We start from the raw sequence: 22125 nt of genomic DNA, 5'->3' as shown, positions 1-22125 counted from the left end.
ATAAACTTTCAGGCCTGTTATTAAAACTTTATGGAATGCCTTTGAGTTACTTACTGTAAATGTCTTGAATAATTTAATCCAAATTGGAATAAGCTTACTTATGGTCAGAGAGGACCAAATCCATCTGAAATATTTTGTGCTTAAGTTAATTACACCACAAGCCATTGATATATTATTACATGTTTACTTTTCACTGCCCCCTCCCCTCTCAGCCCTACACACTCCCTCCACCAGACGATCCTCACACAATTCACTTAATTCCTTTTTCTTTATTGATCCTTTCAAACAAATTTCTCTTTTATCCCCTTCCCCCTTCCACAATACTCCAGCACCTCACTCCACAATTCTCTATCTGCATTTCAAGGGTACAACAATCGACCGATCCCAGATGCTGATCTGGTTGGTTATTAAATCAGTCACTCAGTGATCTGAAGGATTTATTCATATATATATATATATATATATATATATATATATATATATATATATATATATATATATATATCCATATATATCCATGAAGTTGTGGGAAAGAGTAGTGGAAGCTAGGTTGAGAGGGGAGGTGACGATTTGTGAGCAGCAATATGGGTTTATGCCAGGAAAGAGCACCAATGATGCGATGTTTGCTATGAGAATGTTTATGGAGAAGTATAGGGAAGGCCAGAAGGAGTAACATTGTGTGTTTGTGGATTTAGAGAAAGCTTATGAAAGGGTGCCAAGAGAGGAGTTGTGGCATTGTATGAGGAAGTTGGGAGTGGTGGAGAAGTATGTGAGGGTGGTGCAGGATATGTATGAGGACAGTGTGACAGCGGTGAGGTGTGCGGTAGGAATGACGGACCAGTTAAGGTAAAAGTGGGATTGCACCAAGGATTGACTCTGAGCCCTTTCCTGTTTGCAATGGTGATGGACAGGTTGACAGACGAGATCAGACTGGAGTCTCCATAGACTATGATGTTCGCGGATGACATCATGATCTGTAGAGAGAGTAGGGAGCAGGCTGAGGCGAGCCTCGAGAGGTGGAGGTACGCACTTGAGAGAAGGGGAATGATAGTCAGTAGGAGTAAGACAGAGTACATGGGCGTAAATGAGAGGAAGGGTGGTGGTATGGTGCGGTTGCAAGGAGTTGAGGTGGGGAAGGTGGATGGGTTTAAATACTTGGGATCAACTGTTCAAAGTAACGGAGAGTGTGGTAGAGAAGTGAAAAAGAGAGTGCAGGCAGGATGGAGTGTGTGGAGAAGAGTTGCAGGAGTGATTTGTGACAGAAGGGGAGCTGCAAGAGTGAAGGGGAAAGTATATAAGACGGTAGTGAGACCAGCTATGTTGTATGGTTTGGAGGCGGTGGCGCTAACAAAAAGACAGGAAGTGGAGCTGGAGGTGGCAGAGTTAAAGATGCTGCGATTCTCGTTGGGAGTAACGAGGATGGACAGGATAAGGAATGAGTATATTAGAGGGACTGCGCAGGTAGGACGGTTTGGAGACAAAGTGAGAGAGATGGGATTGAGATGGTTTGGACATGTGCACAGGAGGGAAGCGGAGTATATTGGGAGAAGGATGCTGAGGATGGAGCCGCCAGGCAGGAGGAGAAGAGGAAGGCCAAAGAAGAGGTTCATGGATGCAGTTAGGGTGGACATGCGGGTGGTTGGAGTGTCAATGGAAGATGTGGAGGATAGAGCGAAATGGAGACAGTTGATCCGCTGTGGCGACCCCAAACGGGAGCAGCCGAAAGAAGAAGACATATCTATATATATCTATATATATATACATATATATATACATATATATATATATATATCTATATATATATATATATATATATATATATATATACATATGTATGTATATATATGTAGATATATATATATATATATATATATATATATATATATATATATATATATATATATATATATATATATATATATATATATATATATATATATATATATATATATATATATATATATATATATATATATATATATATATATATATATATATATATATATATATATATATATATATATATATATATATATATATATATATATATATATATATATAGATATATATATATACATACATATATATGTATATATATGTATATATATGTATATATATGTATATATATGTATATATATATATTGTTACGGATTCGCGCCCGCCGGCGTGCTGACGGCCACGTAACTCGAATCGCGGCACGTCGCCCACCGGACGGACAATCCAGTCGTGACCCTCTCGGACTAACGCCGGGAACCAGTCACGGGTGGACCTTTCGGTGTCACCGCGATCGAGCCAATCGGCCCCCGCGTGGGATAGGGTTGCTCGCCAAATTCGACCTACCTAAGTACCCACACGGAGGGTAGACCGGGCGATCGCACCTCGCCGCAGGTCGACTTTGGACACGGGCCACTTAAGCGACCCGTTCCGTACTATCGGGATAACTGAGCGGTGTTATCGTCGGCCTCGACGGTTCGATTAATTATCGGGCGTATTCAGCCCACTACCAACCCTTTACGTGAAGCAAGATGAGGATTCAATGAGAGAAATGACGAAGCGAAGCGGGAAACAGTTCAACATAAAGCACATTTATTCGCGATGAACGGAAAGCACACATATACAATTCCACCAAAAGCACATAAAAAAAGAAGAGAAACACAATGCAATTTTACACAAAAAGCAAATGTAAAAGCGAAGACACAATGCAGAGCTAATACCGACTACCGAGCACACGGCAACACTTATACAATTCTACTTCACAGATGGCGCCGACAACACACATTCCCAAAACAAAAGAAAAGAGAACATCCTCAAGGATGAGGCGGGCCTGAGGCCGAGACCGGGTCGGGCCTACCCGTCTGGTGATGAGACGCGGAGCGGCGATGGTGCCTCAACTCCGCGGGCCTCGCGGACAGTGTCTGGTAGGGGGTGGGAGGGGGGCCCCCTTGGTCGCACTATCTCAGCGCGGGGGGAAACAGGAGGGGGTTGCTGATGCTCGGGGAAAGGAGGATTTTTACTCTGTCTCGGGTCCCGCGACGAGCGTCTCCACCTCGACCAGGTCGCGCCGTCGGCCTCCCTGGTGTGCAGCTCCCGGCACCGACGCGAGCACCCCCTCGTCTGCCTTCGCCGCCGCCGCCGCCTCTCCACAGCTCCGTCCTCTTCGCTCCGACTCCAACTCCGAACTCTTCCTCCTGCGAACTCCTTCCAATGCACACACGACTCCAACGCACACGACGACGACTCTTTTCTGACGAACGCAGCCGCTTATATAAGCCCCGTGGCTTCGCCTTTGACCCCCTGCCTTCGACCTTTCACCTCGCTCCCCATTGGCCCGAGAAAAAGTGGGCGTGAATGCATTTTGATCCATGAATTTGCATATAGCGACCGCCCTCCAACGCCCTGGAGGCGGGGCCAAATCGCCCCTCGCTCACCGATTGGATGGAATAAAAGTGGGCGTGTGTCGTTTTTGATCCGTTTTTGGAGCGGAAAGTCCGTGGTTTTGTACACGCTGTTCGGCGCGCGCCCTGCACGAGTCCAATACCGGTACCCACAAGCGGCGCAAGAACGGTGGCGATGCGACGGTTGCGAGGTGTGACGGTAAAGGTCGTGGCTGCCGTGGTGAAGCGGCGCCGCGGTGGGTGGTTGATGTTGTGATGACTGTTGAGACGCGGTTGGCGGTGGTGATAATGGCGGTTGGTCCAAAATAAAGATAGTAAAAGAAAAACGGCTATCCTGAAGAGTCGCAGCACGCATGAATGACATTTATTCCCTCTAGACAACGGGTTTGGGCCTAACTACACATATACTTACCGAGATATCTCACCTAAGGGACCTGAATGGTGGTTTGCGAATTTGGTAACCACAACAATATATATATATATATATATATATATATATATATATATATATATATATATATATATATATATATATATATATATATATGCAAATATATGCATATATATTTACATATATATATATATATATATATATATATATATATATATATATATATATATTTGGTGAGAATATATGTCTTCTTCTTCTTCTTCTTTCGGCTGCTCCTGTTCGGGGTCGCCACAGCGGATCATCCGTATGATCCGCATCAGCAACAGGGGATTGACTCAGCCTGTCATCCTTGCGAGGTTGGCGAAATGAGTACCAGTGTACTGGGCCGGTGTATACCCCGGTTAAAATAGGTGTCCCATATCCCTGTGTCGTAAGAGGCGACCAGGGTTGCGTCAGGAAGGGCATCCGGCGTAAAACATGTGCCAAATCACTTTGCGGATCATACGGATGATCCGCTGTGGCAACCCCAAACGGGAGCAACCGAAAGAAGAAGATGTGTACATATATATATATATATATATATATATATATATATATATATATATATATATATATATATATATATATATATATATATACACACTTAAACATGAGGGTGGTCCAAAATAGCAAAAAATAAAATAAAAATTTAGATGTTATCTCCACAAGCCTTAAATTATACCACTATGATTCAGTAACGCGCATAAAAAAAATTTCACTTGATCGGAGGTGATTTAGAGGTCGCTCCATATGACGACTTTTAGTTTCATGAGTTGGTTAAATTAGGGTATGGTCAGGTACGATTACGGGTACTTCTGGATGTCCGAGGTGGAAATGGAGTGCATTTTCGAACTCTATGGGGTCGATTTACTCTAAGAAATGACTGCACTGACATTGAATTCACTATCATTTCGAAAATATGACCTAAAGCAAGATTTATCATTACTGGAGTTGAGTAACTAATCCTACTCATGTCGATATTTTCTAATCTATAATTAATTTGTGGTCCGTCTAAACATTTATTCGAGTAAATCGACCCCACTGAGTTCGAAAATGCAGTCGATTTTCACCTAGGAAATTCAGAAGTGTACGGATTCGCATCTCACCATACCCTAATTTTCAATCAATGGAATTACAAACTATTAGAATATTTCGTCTCATTTACCAAATACCACTATCATCTCCGCTTCTATTGCTGTCTCCACCCCTGCCTGAACTTATTTCTAGCCGGCCCAACATCCAGTGTTTTAAATTCAATGATTCACGAAAAATATGTTAGTTATTTATTTAGTTATTATTATATTAAATTAGGGTATGGTGAGATGCGAATCCGTACATTTCTGAATTTCCTCGGTGAAAATGGACTGCATTTCCACCTCGGACATCCAGAAGTACCCGTAATGGTACCTGACCATTAATGCCCTAATTTATTCAAGTCATGAGACTAAAAGTCGTCATATGGAGCGACCTCTAAATCACCTCCGATCAAGCCAAAAATTTGCATATATCCGATTTTTTGCGCGTTATTGGATCATATTAGAATAATTTTAAGCTTGTGGAGCAACATTCTATTCTTTTCGACTTTTTTGGACCACCCTATTAAACATATATATATATACATATATATATATATATATATATATATATATATATATATATATATATATATATATATATATATATATATATATATATACATATATATATATATATATATATATATATATATATATATATATATATATATATATATATATATATATATATATATATATATATATATATATATATATATATATATATATATATATATATATACATATATATATATATATATATATATATATATATATATATATATATATATATATATATATATATATATATATATATATATATATATATATATATATATATATATATATATATATATATATATATATATATATATATATATATATATATATATATATATATATATATATATATATATATGTCACCCCACCTGGTATTAACCCCACCTGGTATTAATTCAAGAGCAAAATGGGATTTGAACTCAGGACCCTAGGATCCCAAGCCAACAACCCTAACCATTAAGTCAACACCAGGCATGTGCAAATGTGTCTTCATAATGTAAATATGGGAAATAATTATATAATCTCATTTGAATACTACTCATACAAATGCATTACGTCGACAAATCAAGTCACATTTTATAATGGTGATATTTTCAATTTTTAATGACTTTAAATGACGACTTTAAATGACTTTAAATGATTTTGATGACGAAATCTTTAATGACTTCCGTCATCTGTTTGTGTGTTTGTGTGTGTGTGTGTGTGTGTGTGTGTGTGTGTGTGTGTGTGTGTGTGTGTGTGTGTGTGTGTGTTCGTGTGTGGGCACGATAACTCGAGAATGGAAGAAGCTGCCAATGTGAAATTACACCACGTGATTCACGAGGGTGATGGCTCGTGCTGATTAGATTTTGGTCAAAATCGGTCAAAGGTCAAGGTCACAGTGAGGTCAAACATTCGATTTTTGATGGTTTGGTACAGAATCGTCGTAGAAACTTCTGGTTTGCGTCGCTACCTTCTCGAGAGACAGCTTTTATTAGACACGGTCAGAGGTCACGTTGATGATTTCGCAAGTACCAGTCTATGACTGCTTGTTTTAATGTTGCGAAAATTGTTTTGTTTGATAATAGTATTAAATGAACGTTTATAAATTCCCTTTCATACAAATCTAAAACACAATCATTGCATTTGCTTTTGGGAAATCTCGGCTATTAATTTATAGGTTCGTAAGATGGAAATTTGCCATTTTGTGAATTAATTTGGATCAGATTGTATGGAAGCAAATGAATTCTTGGAAGTATTTTGATGTTTTCACTCTTTCAGACATCATTTCTATCGAAAACTGTGCTTGTAAAGCTTCTAAAGGCCCAAGGAATTCTTATTTTGTGCAGAAGTTTGAAATGGCTCGAGAAAGGCAGGAATATTTATTTTTTCCCAAGAACCATATTATACTGCAACTCCAGTTACCAAAATATATTGATTAGGCTGAGACTCGAGTTTGGATTTGTTATACCATAAAATTAAGTCTTAATCGCAAACGGCATGTCCAGGGAACCGGTAATTCAATGACAAACCACACACCATTTTTGACAAGCACTTACTTTGAACCTCACGAGATGGTCAGTCAGGAGATCCACCTTGACCTCGAGGGTTCCGACGTCTGGAGATGCCGAGCTGTATCGCGATGGATAGTCCGTGTTCCGGGTAATCTCTGCTATTTTTTGCGTCTCAGTGTTTTTGATAAACTTTGAAATGTTGTAACCGTAATCAAGTGGAAATATGCAATAGGGAGCGTTTGGTATTGTTGTTTCCTGGGTGAGGAAAGGAAAGTCTCAAATTATACTGTGCCATATATTGCATGATCAGAGCTTATGGTTTCGAAAAATATGGAGGAAAAAATATTAGAGTTTAATGAGCTTTACCATCCAGATGCAGCCCCTGTCTTCGCAAAGCTTGCGACTCGCTTTTGGTTCAGGATGGCAGTCAAAACGGCCAACCGAGTTCCAAGATACAGAGTATGATGATCCTACAACCATTTTCATCCCTTGGACGATGTTCACCTGCCAAAAGATCAAATCATTATGATCATCTACATTTGACACAACATAGAGGGGGGTGGGGAGGGGATTTTGGTCAAATTAAGAAAATAATTTAAAAATGAAAGGGAAATTGTGAGGAGATTGAGTTAGGTGGGGGCTGAGTAATGTATCCACACGAAAACCTGAAATAATCTGTTTTTTTTTTTTTACAACCTGCAAAGGTAGATCAACACCCATATAAATGGTACAGCTATTCATTTTGAATACAAAGTGGATTTACAAACCGTTTGGATAAAATGAGAACAAAATAAAATATCTGGAAAAAAACAAAAGTCATAAAATTCTTACAGTCTTAGCTACATGTTCAACCAACTCAGTCCTTATTGAACAAAAAGCACATTTGATTAGAAATAATGAGATTTAGATGTAATTACAGGGAAGGTCCTGATATCTAAGTGAAGGATCAGAGATCACAGGAAACCACCACAGTATTCACCTTAACCCTTTGAACCCTGAGCAACTTGAGCTTCTGGCTCCCCCACCCTGGCTCCCTGGAGAAAAATACGGCCACAAAGGTATAATGGAGGTTTGAATAATGGCCGGTAAAAACAGCCGCTTGGGTTCAAAGGATTAAAAATAAATATAAGACAAGCTATTAACCACATACAGTGGACTACAAGGTTGGCCAATATTGTGCATCATACAACAATCTTGGCCTATACTACATGCTTCACCCATACGACCTATCATATTAAAGGTTGGACCATACTTACTGCCCACCATATTACAAGCTTATGTCAAACTATCTACCATATTACAAGCTTGGCTCATATTGTCCACCAGACTACAACACGCTTGGGTCACACAGCCCACCAGATTGAAAGCTTGGCTCATTGTGCCATCACATTTTATGAAGCACAATCAAAGTCACTCTACAGCAAAAGGTAGTCACACAGCCATTATCAGCATCATGTACCATGATCTATACAGAGCAACATTTTTGCAGAATCGGTTTCTTGGCTAGAGTTACAATCCTGGATGGGTCGTCACTCCGACACAGGAAGTCAGGGCAGGAATTTGTATTTCTTAATGGTGCTGGCGATAGGTCATGTACTCTTTGCGAGACACTGTGGGATCTTTAATGTTCACTAACTAATGCCGACACATGGGATGCCAGGTTTAACATCAATCCAAGGGATGGCACACACAGCGATGCCTGACCAAACCTATTAAACACAAGGATGACAGTATATAGCTGGGTTGGGATTAAAACTGAGGATGGACACCTCAAAGGTGAGCATGCGTACCTCGAGGGTTTCCTGCCAGCACTTCCACAGCCACAGTTACAAATTATTAATCATTAGAGTACTTTCATAAAGTAGAAATTAAAGAGTTCGGTATACCTTATTTACTGCGTCATAAATGATATTATCGTCTTCAAGGACTGTTGGTTCATTCTTGCCATTCTGTACAATGACCATCCTCAGTGCAGAGCCATAACCGAGGATGCGAAGAATGTCAATTACAACAGGTTCGGGATCTTTGTAGTTGTTCATTTCAGACACCACTGAAAGTTTGTTCTGTGAGAGGTAGAGAAACAAGAGTCCTTGCCACAGCAATGGGCAGTACACTTACTTACATGCAGGTAATAAATGCAGAGTAGAATTCTTCGGAGCGACAAAATTAAAATGTTAGCATTCACATCATCAAATATATGCATGGATGAAACAGTTTCTAGATCAGCAGATAAATACGTTGATGATTGTAGAACAACTAAGCACTTAACTTATCCAGTCTACTTTCCACAACAGCAACGTTGAAGAAGAGGAAATGAAGGAAGTTGAAATATTTAATGATGTGATTAAATAACTCAATAGACATGCTTGATTTGCAATAAGAAATGTGGAGCAGGTGTACTGAAGGTATTAGTTAATTACTCGGTTTATTTAATTATTCACCCTCTCATTGACTTGGACTGTATATACACAGACTCACGTAAGAGAAAAATAAGAGATGATGAGTGTCAAGAGGAATGATGCATTGGGAGACACGTAAAAATATCTTATGGTATATTCCAAACAAAAGAAGGTCTTTCAGTCATGCCATTATTGCATTAACCTCACCGCTATCGGAAACAGATCCTAAGTAGTGTGGTATCTTATAATTGATGTAGAAGTAAGAAGTAGGATTTTAGATACAGTGCCTTCAGAAAGTATTCACACCCCTTGACATTTTCACAATTTTTTGTTTCAACCTGAATTTAAAATGGATTAAATTTAATGGTATTTTTTTCACCGATCTACACAAAATACCCCATAATAACAAAATGACAAACATGTTTTGAGAAAATTTTACAAATTAATTTAAAATGAAAAGCATAAATGTCTTGTCAACAAGTATTCAATGACCCTGAGTCAATACTTTGTAGAAGTACCTTTGGCAGCGATTACCACTTCGAGTCTTCTTGGGTATGTCTGTATCAACTTTGCATATCTGGATATGGGGATTTTTTTTCCCCCATTCTTGCTTGCAAATTTGCTCACGCTCTGTAAAATTGGATGGGGAGCGTCGGTCTTCCAGCAAACCCCAATTGGAAGAACAGCAATCTTCAAGTCTTTCTGCAGATTCTCAATGGGTTTCAAGTCTGAGCTTTGGCTGGGCCACTCAAGGACTTTCACTTTCTTGTTCTGACGCCATTCTAGTGTTGCTTTGGATGTATGCTTGGGGTCATTGTCCTGTTGAAATGTAAATCTATGCCATAGTCTAAGGTCTTTTGCACTCTGAAGCAGGTTCTCCTCAAGGATTTGCCTGTAATTTGGCTCTATTCATTGTTCCCTCTATCCTTACATGTCTCCCAGTCCCTGCCACTGAAAAGCATCCCAATAGCATGATGCAGCCACCACAATGTTTCACGGTAGGGTTGGGGTTGGATGGGTGATGAGCTGTGCTCTGTTTCTGCCAGATGTCACGCTTTGCATTGAGGTCAAAGAGTTCAATTTTTGTGAGATCATCAGACCACAGAATCCTTTGTTTCATGCGCTCAGTTTTTCATGTGCCTTTCGGAAAACTTCAGGCATGCTGTCATGCGCCTTTTTCTCGGGAGTGGCTTCCGTCTGGCCACTCTTACATAAAGCCTAGATTTGTGAAGTTCAGCAGGGATTGTTGTCTTTCTGGCAGGTTCTCCTATCTCAGCCAAGGAACTCTGTAGTTCTGCAAGAGTGGTCACTGGGTTCTCTGTCACCTCCCCGAGCAAGGTCCTTCTTGCCTGGTTTCTCAGTTTGGTCAGACAGCCAGCTCGAGGAAGAGTATGGGTCGTTAGATATTCTTTCCATGTCATAATGATGGAGCTCAATGTGCTCTCAGGAAGTTTCAACACTCTAGAAATTGATTTATACCCTTCCCCAGATCTATGCCTCCTCACAATTCTATCTCGGAGTTCTACGGACAGTTCCTTGGACTTCATGGTCGAGTTTCTGCTCTGACCTGCACTGTCAACTGTGGGACCTCATATAGAAAGGTGTGTTTCTTTCTAAGTCATGTCCAATAAATTGAATTGGCCACAGGTGGATTCCATTCAAGTTGTGGTGACATCTGAAGGATGATCAAACGAAATTGGATGCACCTGAGCTCAATTTGGGGTGTCATAACAAAGGGGTTGAATACTTATTGACGCAAGATATTTCATCTTTTTATTTTAAATTAAAAGATAAAAATTTAAATTCAATCCATTTTAAATTCAGGCTGTAACACAACAGAATGTGAAAAGTCAAGGGGTGTGAATACTTTCTGAAGGTTCTTTCAATGATGCAGAAATGCAGACACTCCAGACCGAAGGTATCAAAAATCTTTGGTGATTTCGATGAAATGCATTAAAAAAAAACAAAAAAACATGGGACGCTTTTGGACTATCTGAAATATCTACAATTCTCTTTCAAGAATGATGCAGACAAACTAAAATAGTCTGCGTACATTGTATGGGATGCAATGTTGTGTAATTGCTTTTTCATGGAAGTTGGTGAAATGCAAATGATAAAACAGTCAGCCTTTAATGAGGTGTGGATACAAAAGAGATGTGATGGTCTGAATAGCTTATTGTTGTGCCTAACTTTGTTATGTTTATCAAGGTAAGGTCTTTACCTGCCATTTTGAAGGGGATTTAGTGGTTATAAACAATGTTTTGAGCTGACTGTTTGGTCGAGTGGTTAAAGATTTGTTTCTTTCGTCTTAGCTGGTGTGGATTTGATTCCCACGGCTGCTCACTCTCGCAAAAGAGCACTTTGCAAGTGTGGCGAATCTGCCAAACACCCCTCAACAAGAGTTGAGGAAGATCTTCATACTGCAGTGAACCGGAATAGGTTGGTTTGAAGATTTAAGGAAACATAGTTTCAACGAATCCTCAGAGACAGTTTATCAATATTGCCATTGTGGATTTGGACCCACAAGAAATCATAAAAATTGATTCCCTGTGCTGTCCACAAAAGAGTTGCAGCTCATTGGAGTGAAACTTAAATCACAATAAGTGGATTTCTACATTCACATTGAGCTAATAGTTCAGGTTCATCACAAGCTTTTCTTTGGACTTTGTAGCATGAGTAAATAAATCAGCAACTGCTGACCTGGAATTGTATTAATTTGCATTTGTCATTTCTTTTGATATGAAAATTAATGTTTTCGTTCTTTGTTATGAATTTCTGTTCATTTAAACACGACAAAATATTATATTCAATGTAATATGGCAAATTATTTCAATATTCGGCAGATATATATATATATATATATATATATATATATATGTATATATATATATATATATATATATATATATATATATATATATATATATATGAAAAAGAAAACATTTAAACACTCACAAAAAGATGCAAAGTCTCACCTCTTTGCAGGTAAAGGTCGAATAGATATAGTTTTTGGATTCGTATGTTTCTGCAATAATATTTATATTTTAATGTCATCAAAGGAGAACTGTTTTCATGAAATGAAGTCTTTTGTGCCATTTTTCATCAGCAATAAGAAGTACGAGCATGCTTTACCTGAACTCTCCCCGTCATCCCAGAACAGGTCCCCAACAGCTGATCCATCATCATCCAGAGCAATGAGCAAAGTCATCGGTTGTTTTCGGCTATATGCAGACATTTCATACAAGTGTTCACTCACTTATTCTTATCTCAAAACAGTTTTAATACAATAAAACTAATATGGGGGAAAGGGAAGGGGGCAGGGATCTCAAAGGGTTTGCACATATATCACATGTATATAAATGGAGGAATATTTACCTTTCACACCTACCTTCCCTACCATGCCTGGTGTTGGCTTAATGGTTAGGGTGGTGGGCTTGGGATCCTAGGATCCTGAGTTAAAATCCCACTCAGCTGTTGAATTAATACCAGGTGGGGTTGACTCTGCCTGTCATCCTTCCGAGGTTGGCAAAATGAGTGGCAGCTTGCTGGTATACTGTTTTGGAGTGGTGACCTGCCCAATAGCCAAGAAGACTGCTTAGGCAGCACCAATGCTCTGCACAGAGTATGGTCCCAATGGATGGATCCCTACTCGCCATTCCTCATTCATTCCACAAGGATTTATCAGTATTCCAATCAATTCCTCAATCAGCAATTGTCTTTTGTGGAGTTTTTGCTCCCCATTTTCGATCTCACAACCGGTTTTGTTGCTTGAGAGGAAAGTCCATCAATGTTATTTTGCTATTCTTGCATGAGTAGCATAGTCAAGGTCAGAAGACGATATTATAGCCACTGAGAGAAATTAATAGTTGTGACTTCGATAATATCTTCTCAACAAATAATAAGAAAATGCTGATACAAGAAATGGTAATGCTGCCCCTTTTTAGCTGCACTGCATCCCCTCCCAACATACTACAAAACAACACACAATATAATGATGATGGCAAGTAGAACTAAACATGTGGGAAAGATCAAAAGAGTCAACAACCATTAATGTCACAAAGAGACATTGAAAGAAATGGAAAACCATGAACCATGTCGAGATGGAATCCTCTCCGCACCCCCCCCCCCAAATAAAACAAAAACAAAACAAAAAACAAACAAGGGAGGAATGACACCACAATCCTCATGGATTGCCTTCACATATTTTGACGTTTTTGTCCTTGATGATTGTGTGGCAATATAGTGGGGCAACTTAGCTAAATATAGCATAACAATTGTGCATTTTGTGAGGAAAGCACCAAATTTGGCACACTAGTAGCCTATCATATCATGAACAGATTTGGATATTTGGCCATCTCAAATTCAGCCGCTGATGGCTGTGGCAGCCATTTTCTACTGCCCTCAAAAATTTTGAGTTTGCCCAATATCCAAATCTGTTCATAATATGTTAGGCTACTCGTATGCCAAATTTGGTGCTTTCCTCACAAAATGCACAATTGTTATGCTAAGTTGCCCCACTAATAGTAATAATTGCCTGAAGATGTCTACATAGGAGGGAGTTGTATATTTGTTGTGCAGTTTGGTGTAATTGTGTGTTTTCTTTGTTGTGTAATTGAGACAGAAAAATGTCAAAATATGTTGTGGTGGAAATCTGTAAAAAGGATTGTGGTGTTGTATTGTGGTGTAATTCCTACCTTTTTGGGGGGGAGGGGAAAATTCCATCCCAACATGCTTTAAAAAAATTTTATTTAAAAAAAAAGTGTTTTGTGACTTGGTTCTGTTGTTATATTTTTGAGGGTTGAGGGTGGAGGGTGATTAGAGTTCTGTTTATTCTGTGCCCTTTCCATTCGTACACAAGAAGGGTACTCGGTAGAGCGCATACCTCCGCCACGTAATGCCTGACCCATGAAAACACATCAGGCCAATACATTTTTGAAATATGCTATGCAGTACTATATCGGTGTAGCCCTATCTCTCAATGGTGAAGAATCACCGAATAAATTATCAGATCCGGATCAGGATTCGGATCTTCACCAATATTGAAGCAATTCTTCCTTGTCACACACGCAACATGTCCACCAATTTTGTCCAAATCCGTCAACAACATTTTGAGATATCGTGCTATATATCGTTTTTGGCTCTATCTCTCAATGGTGAAGAATCACTTAAAAATTCTAGTAGTCAGATCCGGATTTAGATCTTCACCAAAATCTAATCAGTTTGTCCTTGTCAAACACACAATCTGTCTACAAAATTTCATCTGGATACATCCCAAACTTGTTAAGATATCCTGCACAAAAACAGACAGACAAACAGACAGCGAGAGAGAGAGAGGTGAAAACATAACCTCCTTCACCTTCCGTGGTGGAGTTAATTATGCATACTGCAGTTATCTTGCAATCCATGGCAGACTTTACGCAGATTACAGCAGAAATTACTTACGGCAGGGTTTCCCACTTTACACATGCGTAAATGGCGTGCAACGGCTCTGTGAATGCCTGCAGATTGCTGAATAAGTATGATTTCTTTGAAAACGCCAGAGATATATCCAGAAAACGCCAGAGTGCAATACCCCAGAGATAATATCCCTTCATCACTTTAGAATCATTGTAATGGCTTCAGCAATTATTGTGCTAGCCTGGCTGAAGAAAGAAAGAAAGAAAAATAATAATAAGTAGTACAATTTGGTACTTTAGCAATTTATTCTCGGGTTTTTTTTTATCAGACTTGGTAGTTATGAAAACGCTCGAGAATAAAAGTTATGTTTTTTTTTTTTTTAAAGACTTTTGACTTTACTCTACAGCAGGCAGACTTTTTATCATTTCATTTTGCACACATTTGACGTGGAGACCAATTTTTCCATGCAATTCCTCCATGTGGAGTACTACTCTACTCCACAACATCCAGGAAGACAACAGTTCACAAAGTGTTCAAAATGGTGTAAGTTTCATCATTAAACACTGCAGGGTTTAAAAAAAATTAAACATTGACCGAAAGTCCAATGAATAATGGATCGACAGATGACAAAAATGCATATATAGGTAAACAAGCCTAGATGGTGTTATGGTGAGAACATCCATTCCGAGGCAGGGAGGTCAGTCGTTCAAACCATGACTGAATCATCCCAAATTGTGTAAAAAATGGTGCATGTTGCTTCATTGTTTGACATTCTGCATTTTAAAAGGATATCGCATGGACAAACATCATAAGTTGGTAATAATAGTGCAGGCTTTGATGGGCCTAATGGCTTCCTCCTGCATTAAAGTTCCTTGTAAGGGAACTCATTGTTAAGCAGACCCACGCAGGAACCTAATACAAGAGCAATGAAACTTCATTACCCTCTTCCTTGCTCAGTCCAGCATCTGATCTCTTCGATTTTTTTTTTTCTGGCTCTATACATGAACGCCACGTTAGGCTCTCCCAGTGTATGTGCAACTATTAGCATTGATGGCAATGCCTGCTGGCCTCAAGCCATACCTGCTTGCAGTTCGATTAGTGGCCTCTTGCATGGGCAAGATGTATCCTCCTCGCACATACAATCCGATCTTGTCCGCCGGGATAGAGACATTGAATTTACAAGAACGGTGCATTGTCTTCGTCCCCTGTGAACATTTGTACGCACGACGCATTCACGGCAAAAGAGGTATCATGTGGTATAAACACAGTAAATATATCAGGCAATGTAAAATGGTAAAAATGAACAAACATTTTCATCAATATAGCTGATTGCAATAAGTAATTACTCATCACACTTAATATAAGAGAGTACCGATTAACTCTCATGGTACAATGAGTGAGTAAAAGGGTCACTTACAAGTTCATACTCGTACCACGGGGCATCTGGAAAATAGGCCAGCGCCCACTCCGCACCCTGCGTGGTACAAACAGGTAGACACATCAATACGTTTGTGATGTTCTTTAAAACAATAATATTTACACTGAGAGATGTTACACGTTTAATTGACGAGTCAGTTGAAATGAGTCAAGTGGGCTTGTTCATAAAGCGATGAAGAGTTTGGTTGGGGGAACCGAGACTTCTCTCTTCATTTGATGACACGCGTGTACATGAGACTCGGAATAACTTCACAGGCAAGCATGAGCATGGCCAGAGACATATAAAAAAAGAAATGAAATGCAAGCCCCCTCAAGGCGACTAACTGTGCTGAAGAGACATGACTTGAGTGTACAACGAGCCACCGGGGCTTCAACTAATGGGGCTTCTCAGGAATGCAATCAAATCGTGGTGGAAATTATGGGCTTCGGCTGTTATGACACAAACCATTATATTTCTACACTCCTGGTACTCTTCCTCTTGAAATGTTTGGCTTCAATAAAATTTATTCAGCTTGGAAACATGCTTTATCAGAAACAGACGAATGTGAAATGGAATTTTGTTTGAAAATGATGATTGGCTTCAGACATAAACCCCACTTTTCCCTCCAAGGCTTCAAGCAGGTGGTGCATCACCATCCCCTATTACTGCAACCCTTTTGTGATGTTTTCTACCCCTGTTAACCTAACTTAATCCAACGATTTTATAGGTTATTGTGTTTCCTCCTCATGTCTTCTTTCTCTTTATCTTCTTTGTTTTTCCCTTGATTGTTGTGTCTGCCTTTTGTCCCACTGTACCACTCACTGTAGGTCCATTGCCCTTTTACCCTCTATCTCTTCATTCCTCCATGAGTCCAGATATTGTACAAAATCTTCCAAGGGTACATACACCATCTGCATGCAAGATCACAAAAAAAGCTTTCCTTTCTCTACGACCTCAATGCCATTTTTGAAGGATATGACATCTAAAAAAGGTTTTTGTTACCTCCACCACTGAAGGTGAAGGAGGTTATGTTTTCACCCCTCTCTGTCTGTTTGTTAATATCCGGAATCCTTCGGATTTCGGCAATTATATTGGTCGGTTGTGTGTGTCGTTCTGTGTGTCTGTCTGTCTGTTTGTTTGTGTGTTTGTTTACCCTGCAGCAGCCACACCGTTTCAGCGATCATGACCAAACTGGGTACAGACGTCAGCCATGGTCCCACTTAGACACTTGTCGTTTTTGGTGAATCTAGGTCAAAGGTCAAGGTCAAGGTCACCGAAAAACCGAAATTCTTATTTTCGCAATAACGTCCGCTAAAATGGTCGTATCGACTTCAAACCAAATCCAAAATGTGCATCTTCCAATACTGCATCCAACCATATGTCTCATATGTGTCACACCAACACCCTTCTTCACGGTCGGGGGTTGAATGTCAGGGGGGTCGGGTCAAAACTTTCAAATTGCGATAAAAACGCCATTTCAAGTCCGATTGACTTCAAAGTTATGACCATGACCAAACTAAGTGCGATAACTCATTAAACAGTAGCACTATCGACTTATGAGAACCAAATTGATTTCCAGGTTTTTGTTTTTTCAGAGATCATGGAGATATGACAAAGTTATTCTGGCAATTCCTTGCTCAACGAGCAATTTCATTTGTTTGTTTGTGTGCAAGATGTCTCAAAAAGTTGTGGACTGATTCGTGCGGAACTTGGTGGACATGTTGGGTGTGTGACAAGGACGAATTGATTCGATTTTGGTGAATATTCGAATCCGTATCTGGATACGAGAGTTATTCAATTTTTAAAGTGATTCTTCACCATTGAGTGATAGGGTCAATAACGATATAGTACTATGTATAGCATGATATTTCAAAAATGTATTGGGAACGATATGTTCTCTTGGATCAGGCATTGCTTGGTGGAGGTCCGCGCTCTACCGAGTGCCCTTCTAGTTTTTCTTGTTACGCGTCGGAAACGTTTCTCTTCATGCTCGTTATTTATTTTGAATTTTTTCGTATGGTGGGTACTAAATCTCACAGGTGAACCCGGGTCATACACCTGTGCTCAGAATCGACGGCCGGATCGTGTAATCTGCAGCCCAAGCAGCAATGAATTAAAGCCAAACGACCTTCGCGTCTCGCCATGCGTACTCCAGGGCTGTCCGTTCAGTATGCAGCCTCGGTTTCGGTCATCCAGTGTAAATGGAGTGTTTGACAGGGAAAGACAGGCGGACTGATGAAATATCGTAAAACGTGGGCAGGCTATTAATTCAGCAAAGACAAACTTCATCTACCCCACAGCATGTTCATAGCCTGGGTTATGGGGATTAATTAGTGTGTTGGACAGTGCTTTGCTGATGAAGAAAGAAAAACAAAAGGGAGGATTTTGATGTACAGGCTGCTATAGACCCTTGAGGACTTATGTCAGGCTATTCAGCATTGTTGTAAAAAGGAAAGTCTCCTCTCTATTTGCAGCCGTGTCAGCACATCTGCGTTTGTGTCGTAGAAACTGCATACATGTTAATATACAAAGGGGACACGGGTTCCATAAAGTAAGCCATCCGCCGTACCCCGACAGCTGGAAGGAATGATGCTCGTGCAATTTGGTTGTTTCTTTTTTGTTGTTGCCAGAACAGCATGTTTGCAGAAAGCGTACAATTCATTCAGACAAACATCTGTGTGACGGTGGAGAGTCTGCGGTTTGCATATCAAAAAACAAGATTGCCTCTGTAATGTTCCATTCTCACAAGGCCTGGAGGCAATGTTGCGTCTTTCTAACTTCACAAACTCGCTCCTGGTGCAATGTGAAAACTGTCTCATGAGCCTTGACTGATGCAGATAGAGCACAATAGAAAGTAAATAAATGCATTGTATTCTCGGTATAACAAAGCCTTGTATAATCACTCTGCTACAGCCATGCTGGATGCAAAACCAAAGGCTGATTGTAAGAATACAAATTATTTATCGATACAGGTGCGGTTTACACAGAATATGTCCGGTTTTGCCGAGCGGGTGAATTACCTAGTGCGGAATGGGAATTATGCTTCATCGCAAGCTTTCTAACCCGTACTGCAGTCAGGGTGACGGTCCATTGTGAACACCCAAAGGTAACAGAAAGCCATTTCTCTGTTCACCCAGCTGTTGCCAATTCACATCGGGGAAAAGTCAATTGTGTAGTGAAATTTGTGTTCAGATTGGTCTGTTTAGTGCGTCCCATCTGAGCCCTTGGGTCATGAAGTGGGAAAACCAGGTTCAAATCCCGCATATACCATGTGCGTTTTCCCTTTGGCCATTATTAATATCCTTGTAATTGACATTGAAGTGCACTGATATCTACCAATGTCCTTGTACTGTGTGGAATGTATTGTTATGGTTGTTGGGGTAGGTAGAGGAATTTCATCGGAAAGTTAGGCTTGTATAGAGTTGCTTGGTCCTTGGACGTGCAGGAGACATCTCAGTGTCAATTAGGTTTGGAAACTGTCAGTGTGTGTTGTTACCTGTCACTGCATGGGGGGGGGGGGCAGTGCTGTGTTAATTAGATAGGGATTAAGGCCAATTTCCTCCAGTATGTAATTTCCTCCCGTGACCTTTTCCTCTGTTTTTTTTGAATTTCAAGACCGGCGATAAAAAGGAATCATGTCCTTAAAAGAGTGACAACTGAGCTGTATGTCCAGCTGGCAGAAAGCCCCACCTCCTGGGGTGATGGATGGTGAGGCCATGCCCCTGGAGTGGATGATTAATGGGCATGACGTCAGAGAACCGGTGGAAGGAAATTGAGGTTCGGAGCGGGAGAAGTGAGAGGACGCAATAGTGTGTGTGTGGGGGTGGGGGGGCACGATCGAGTAAGGGGGCCTCATTGGCTGGCTACGTCTGAACATGGCGAAATACAGCAACACAATTGTCAAGTCGTGTTGTGAATTTGCCCGCGTGCTGTGCAAGACACTTGCCATTCCTGTTCGGCTGAAATATGAAGTGTGTATGTTTCTGAGGAGGGAAGAAGAGCGTGCCTCATGGCCTGATCATGGGGCCTCAGAGATCGTCTCATCGTATAGTTGAGGAGGAAGGTGGGCGATCATTGTAAGCGAACCTGGTGTAAGAGAGGAACATTCAGCATATTCGTTCATGAGAAGAAGCCACACGCCGATTGGCGAGCGCTAGCATTGAATACTGCCTCCCAAGTTATGTCATGTACATTTTCCCGCCCGGAAAGCAGCTCGGCGGAATTTTGGGTGCATCTTCCCATGCAGGATGACACAGCTCGACCCCAAAGTTCAACAAAGACGATCTCTGTACAAAGCTAAGTGCCAGAATAAAGGGAGGATTTTATTGTCTTTTCTTTTCTCCTTTTCTGTATTAAAGTCCGTGTGTAGAGGTGCCTCGATTTTAGGCTTTAATTTACCTCACATTTTATTATTACACTTTGAATTATTACCATTGCAATATTTGATTTATTTTCATGAAACCCCCATGTTTGTTTTAAGTTGCTTGTGTTTTCTATGTGTCGTGGGTTCGAGATAAACCCCATTGTGCTTCAGCCAATCTGCTCCGTCCATGCCGCCCTTTTCTTCCCACGCGCCATAATCTCTGAGAAACTCAGCTGTTCGTCTCCAAGGAAAACCGCTCGGCGATTCAGCCTGGTTGGTGTTAACTGCGCGTCCACGATAATTGGGTCAGGGAAAATAACGTAACCACCACAGGGTTGCGACAATATGTTCAAGCTTCCCCCAAGAGCCTTTTATCAAGGTTAATAAATTTAAATGTTTCACATCTCATTCAGTGCAGCTAATATAACCTATCATGAGAATGAAGTTGTTGTTCTTTCTTTTTCTCTTCGCTCTTAGAATCAGCTTATTCATACATACATCTTTCTTCGTATTAATTATCAACATAATTGCTATTCTTTCTTATAATTCCTTCCCAATTTACCTATGCACGTATTCGACATTGGCCAAGAAAACGATATTTACGATATTTGCGTTTAATGGATCCAACGTCTCTTACACGTTAAAATTGTCCTTTCATTTCCTATTCCACGGTGTCTCCAACAGCACGTCTCCGAGGACCAAATCCATAATATAATCCTACAGGAAAGAGAAGTTGAAAGAATGCTAGGCGGCATTGCCAAACAGCAAGGCCAAACCCATCAATGCCCTGACAGGTGACAGCTGTAACCATTGAACCTGTTAATACTCTTTCCATCACCTTGAGATGTCCACGTGTTTGCGACCACCAGTGGTGAAAATTGCTACTTACCTGCAATGCATTCACTGCCGTAATTTGCGCAAGGCAAAAAGGCCGTTACCTTCAACTTGCACTGTCTTTTTACTGTTCCTCACATTTCTATCAACCTGTCGCTCCATCATTGAGCGCATTCCCAGAAACATCAACGAGCCATTTTGGAACAACATGTAGTGGATACGTACGTATGATGAATTAATGTACGTGAAGTTATCCAGGAATTTCTGAACAGATTTCAACACAACCGAATAAAGCGTCATGTAGACTAAGGAGCCATGCATGTGCTTATATGTATGTACAGAAGGAAAAGTGTTGCAGGGGAGGGGAGGGGAATCAAATATAAGAGATAAATGATGGGTGATCCAGGAGGAAGAGGAGATCGGGGTGCACTCACTCAACACATTTTAATTAAGCAATGATGAGAAATTTAGTTGCATTACGGTACATGCATGCAAGGCAATACAGTGCTTCATGTGATGGTAAATACAGAACTGTTCATTCTTTTACCATCCTCTGCTTCATCCCTTGAATGATGTGATAGTGGAATTCAGCAAACAAAAACATTGCAAACTTACAAACCAATCACAGCAAAGGCCACACCAAAAAGGGATCTTTAAAGGTCACACAAAATTACAGAAAGTGTGAATGGGGATGAGTGTGGTGGCTTAGTGGTGCAGAGGTGACCCTTTTGCCTAAGTTCAGTTAATTTGTATCGAGCTC

General features: G+C 40.3%; 1 protein-coding gene across 1 annotated transcript in view; it reads right to left on the bottom strand.

Moving 5' to 3' along the window:
• Positions 1-22125, bottom strand: part of LOC147012881 (sucrase-isomaltase, intestinal-like) — a 465156-nt gene that overhangs the window by 71942 nt on the left and 371089 nt on the right. Inside the window, exons 25-31 of the mRNA XM_085853461.1 lie at positions 16169-16225; positions 15832-15956; positions 12487-12575; positions 12330-12379; positions 8842-9018; positions 7322-7459; positions 7001-7210 (exon numbers count right to left, since the gene is read on the bottom strand). Of these exons, the coding sequence (XP_085709587.1) occupies positions 7001-7210; positions 7322-7459; positions 8842-9018; positions 12330-12379; positions 12487-12575; positions 15832-15956; positions 16169-16225 (846 nt within the window). The remainder of the gene's footprint in view (positions 1-7000; positions 7211-7321; positions 7460-8841; positions 9019-12329; positions 12380-12486; positions 12576-15831; positions 15957-16168; positions 16226-22125) is intronic.

The sequence above is a fragment of the Eptatretus burgeri genome, chromosome 14, assembly GCF_056783735.1.
Source record: "Eptatretus burgeri isolate ZD-2024b chromosome 14, Ebu_testis_v1, whole genome shotgun sequence".
NCBI classification, from domain to species: Eukaryota; Metazoa; Chordata; class Myxini; order Myxiniformes; family Myxinidae; genus Eptatretus; species Eptatretus burgeri.
The sequence above is the reverse complement of the archived record's forward strand: the minus strand, read 5'-3'. Positions and strand labels throughout refer to the sequence as shown.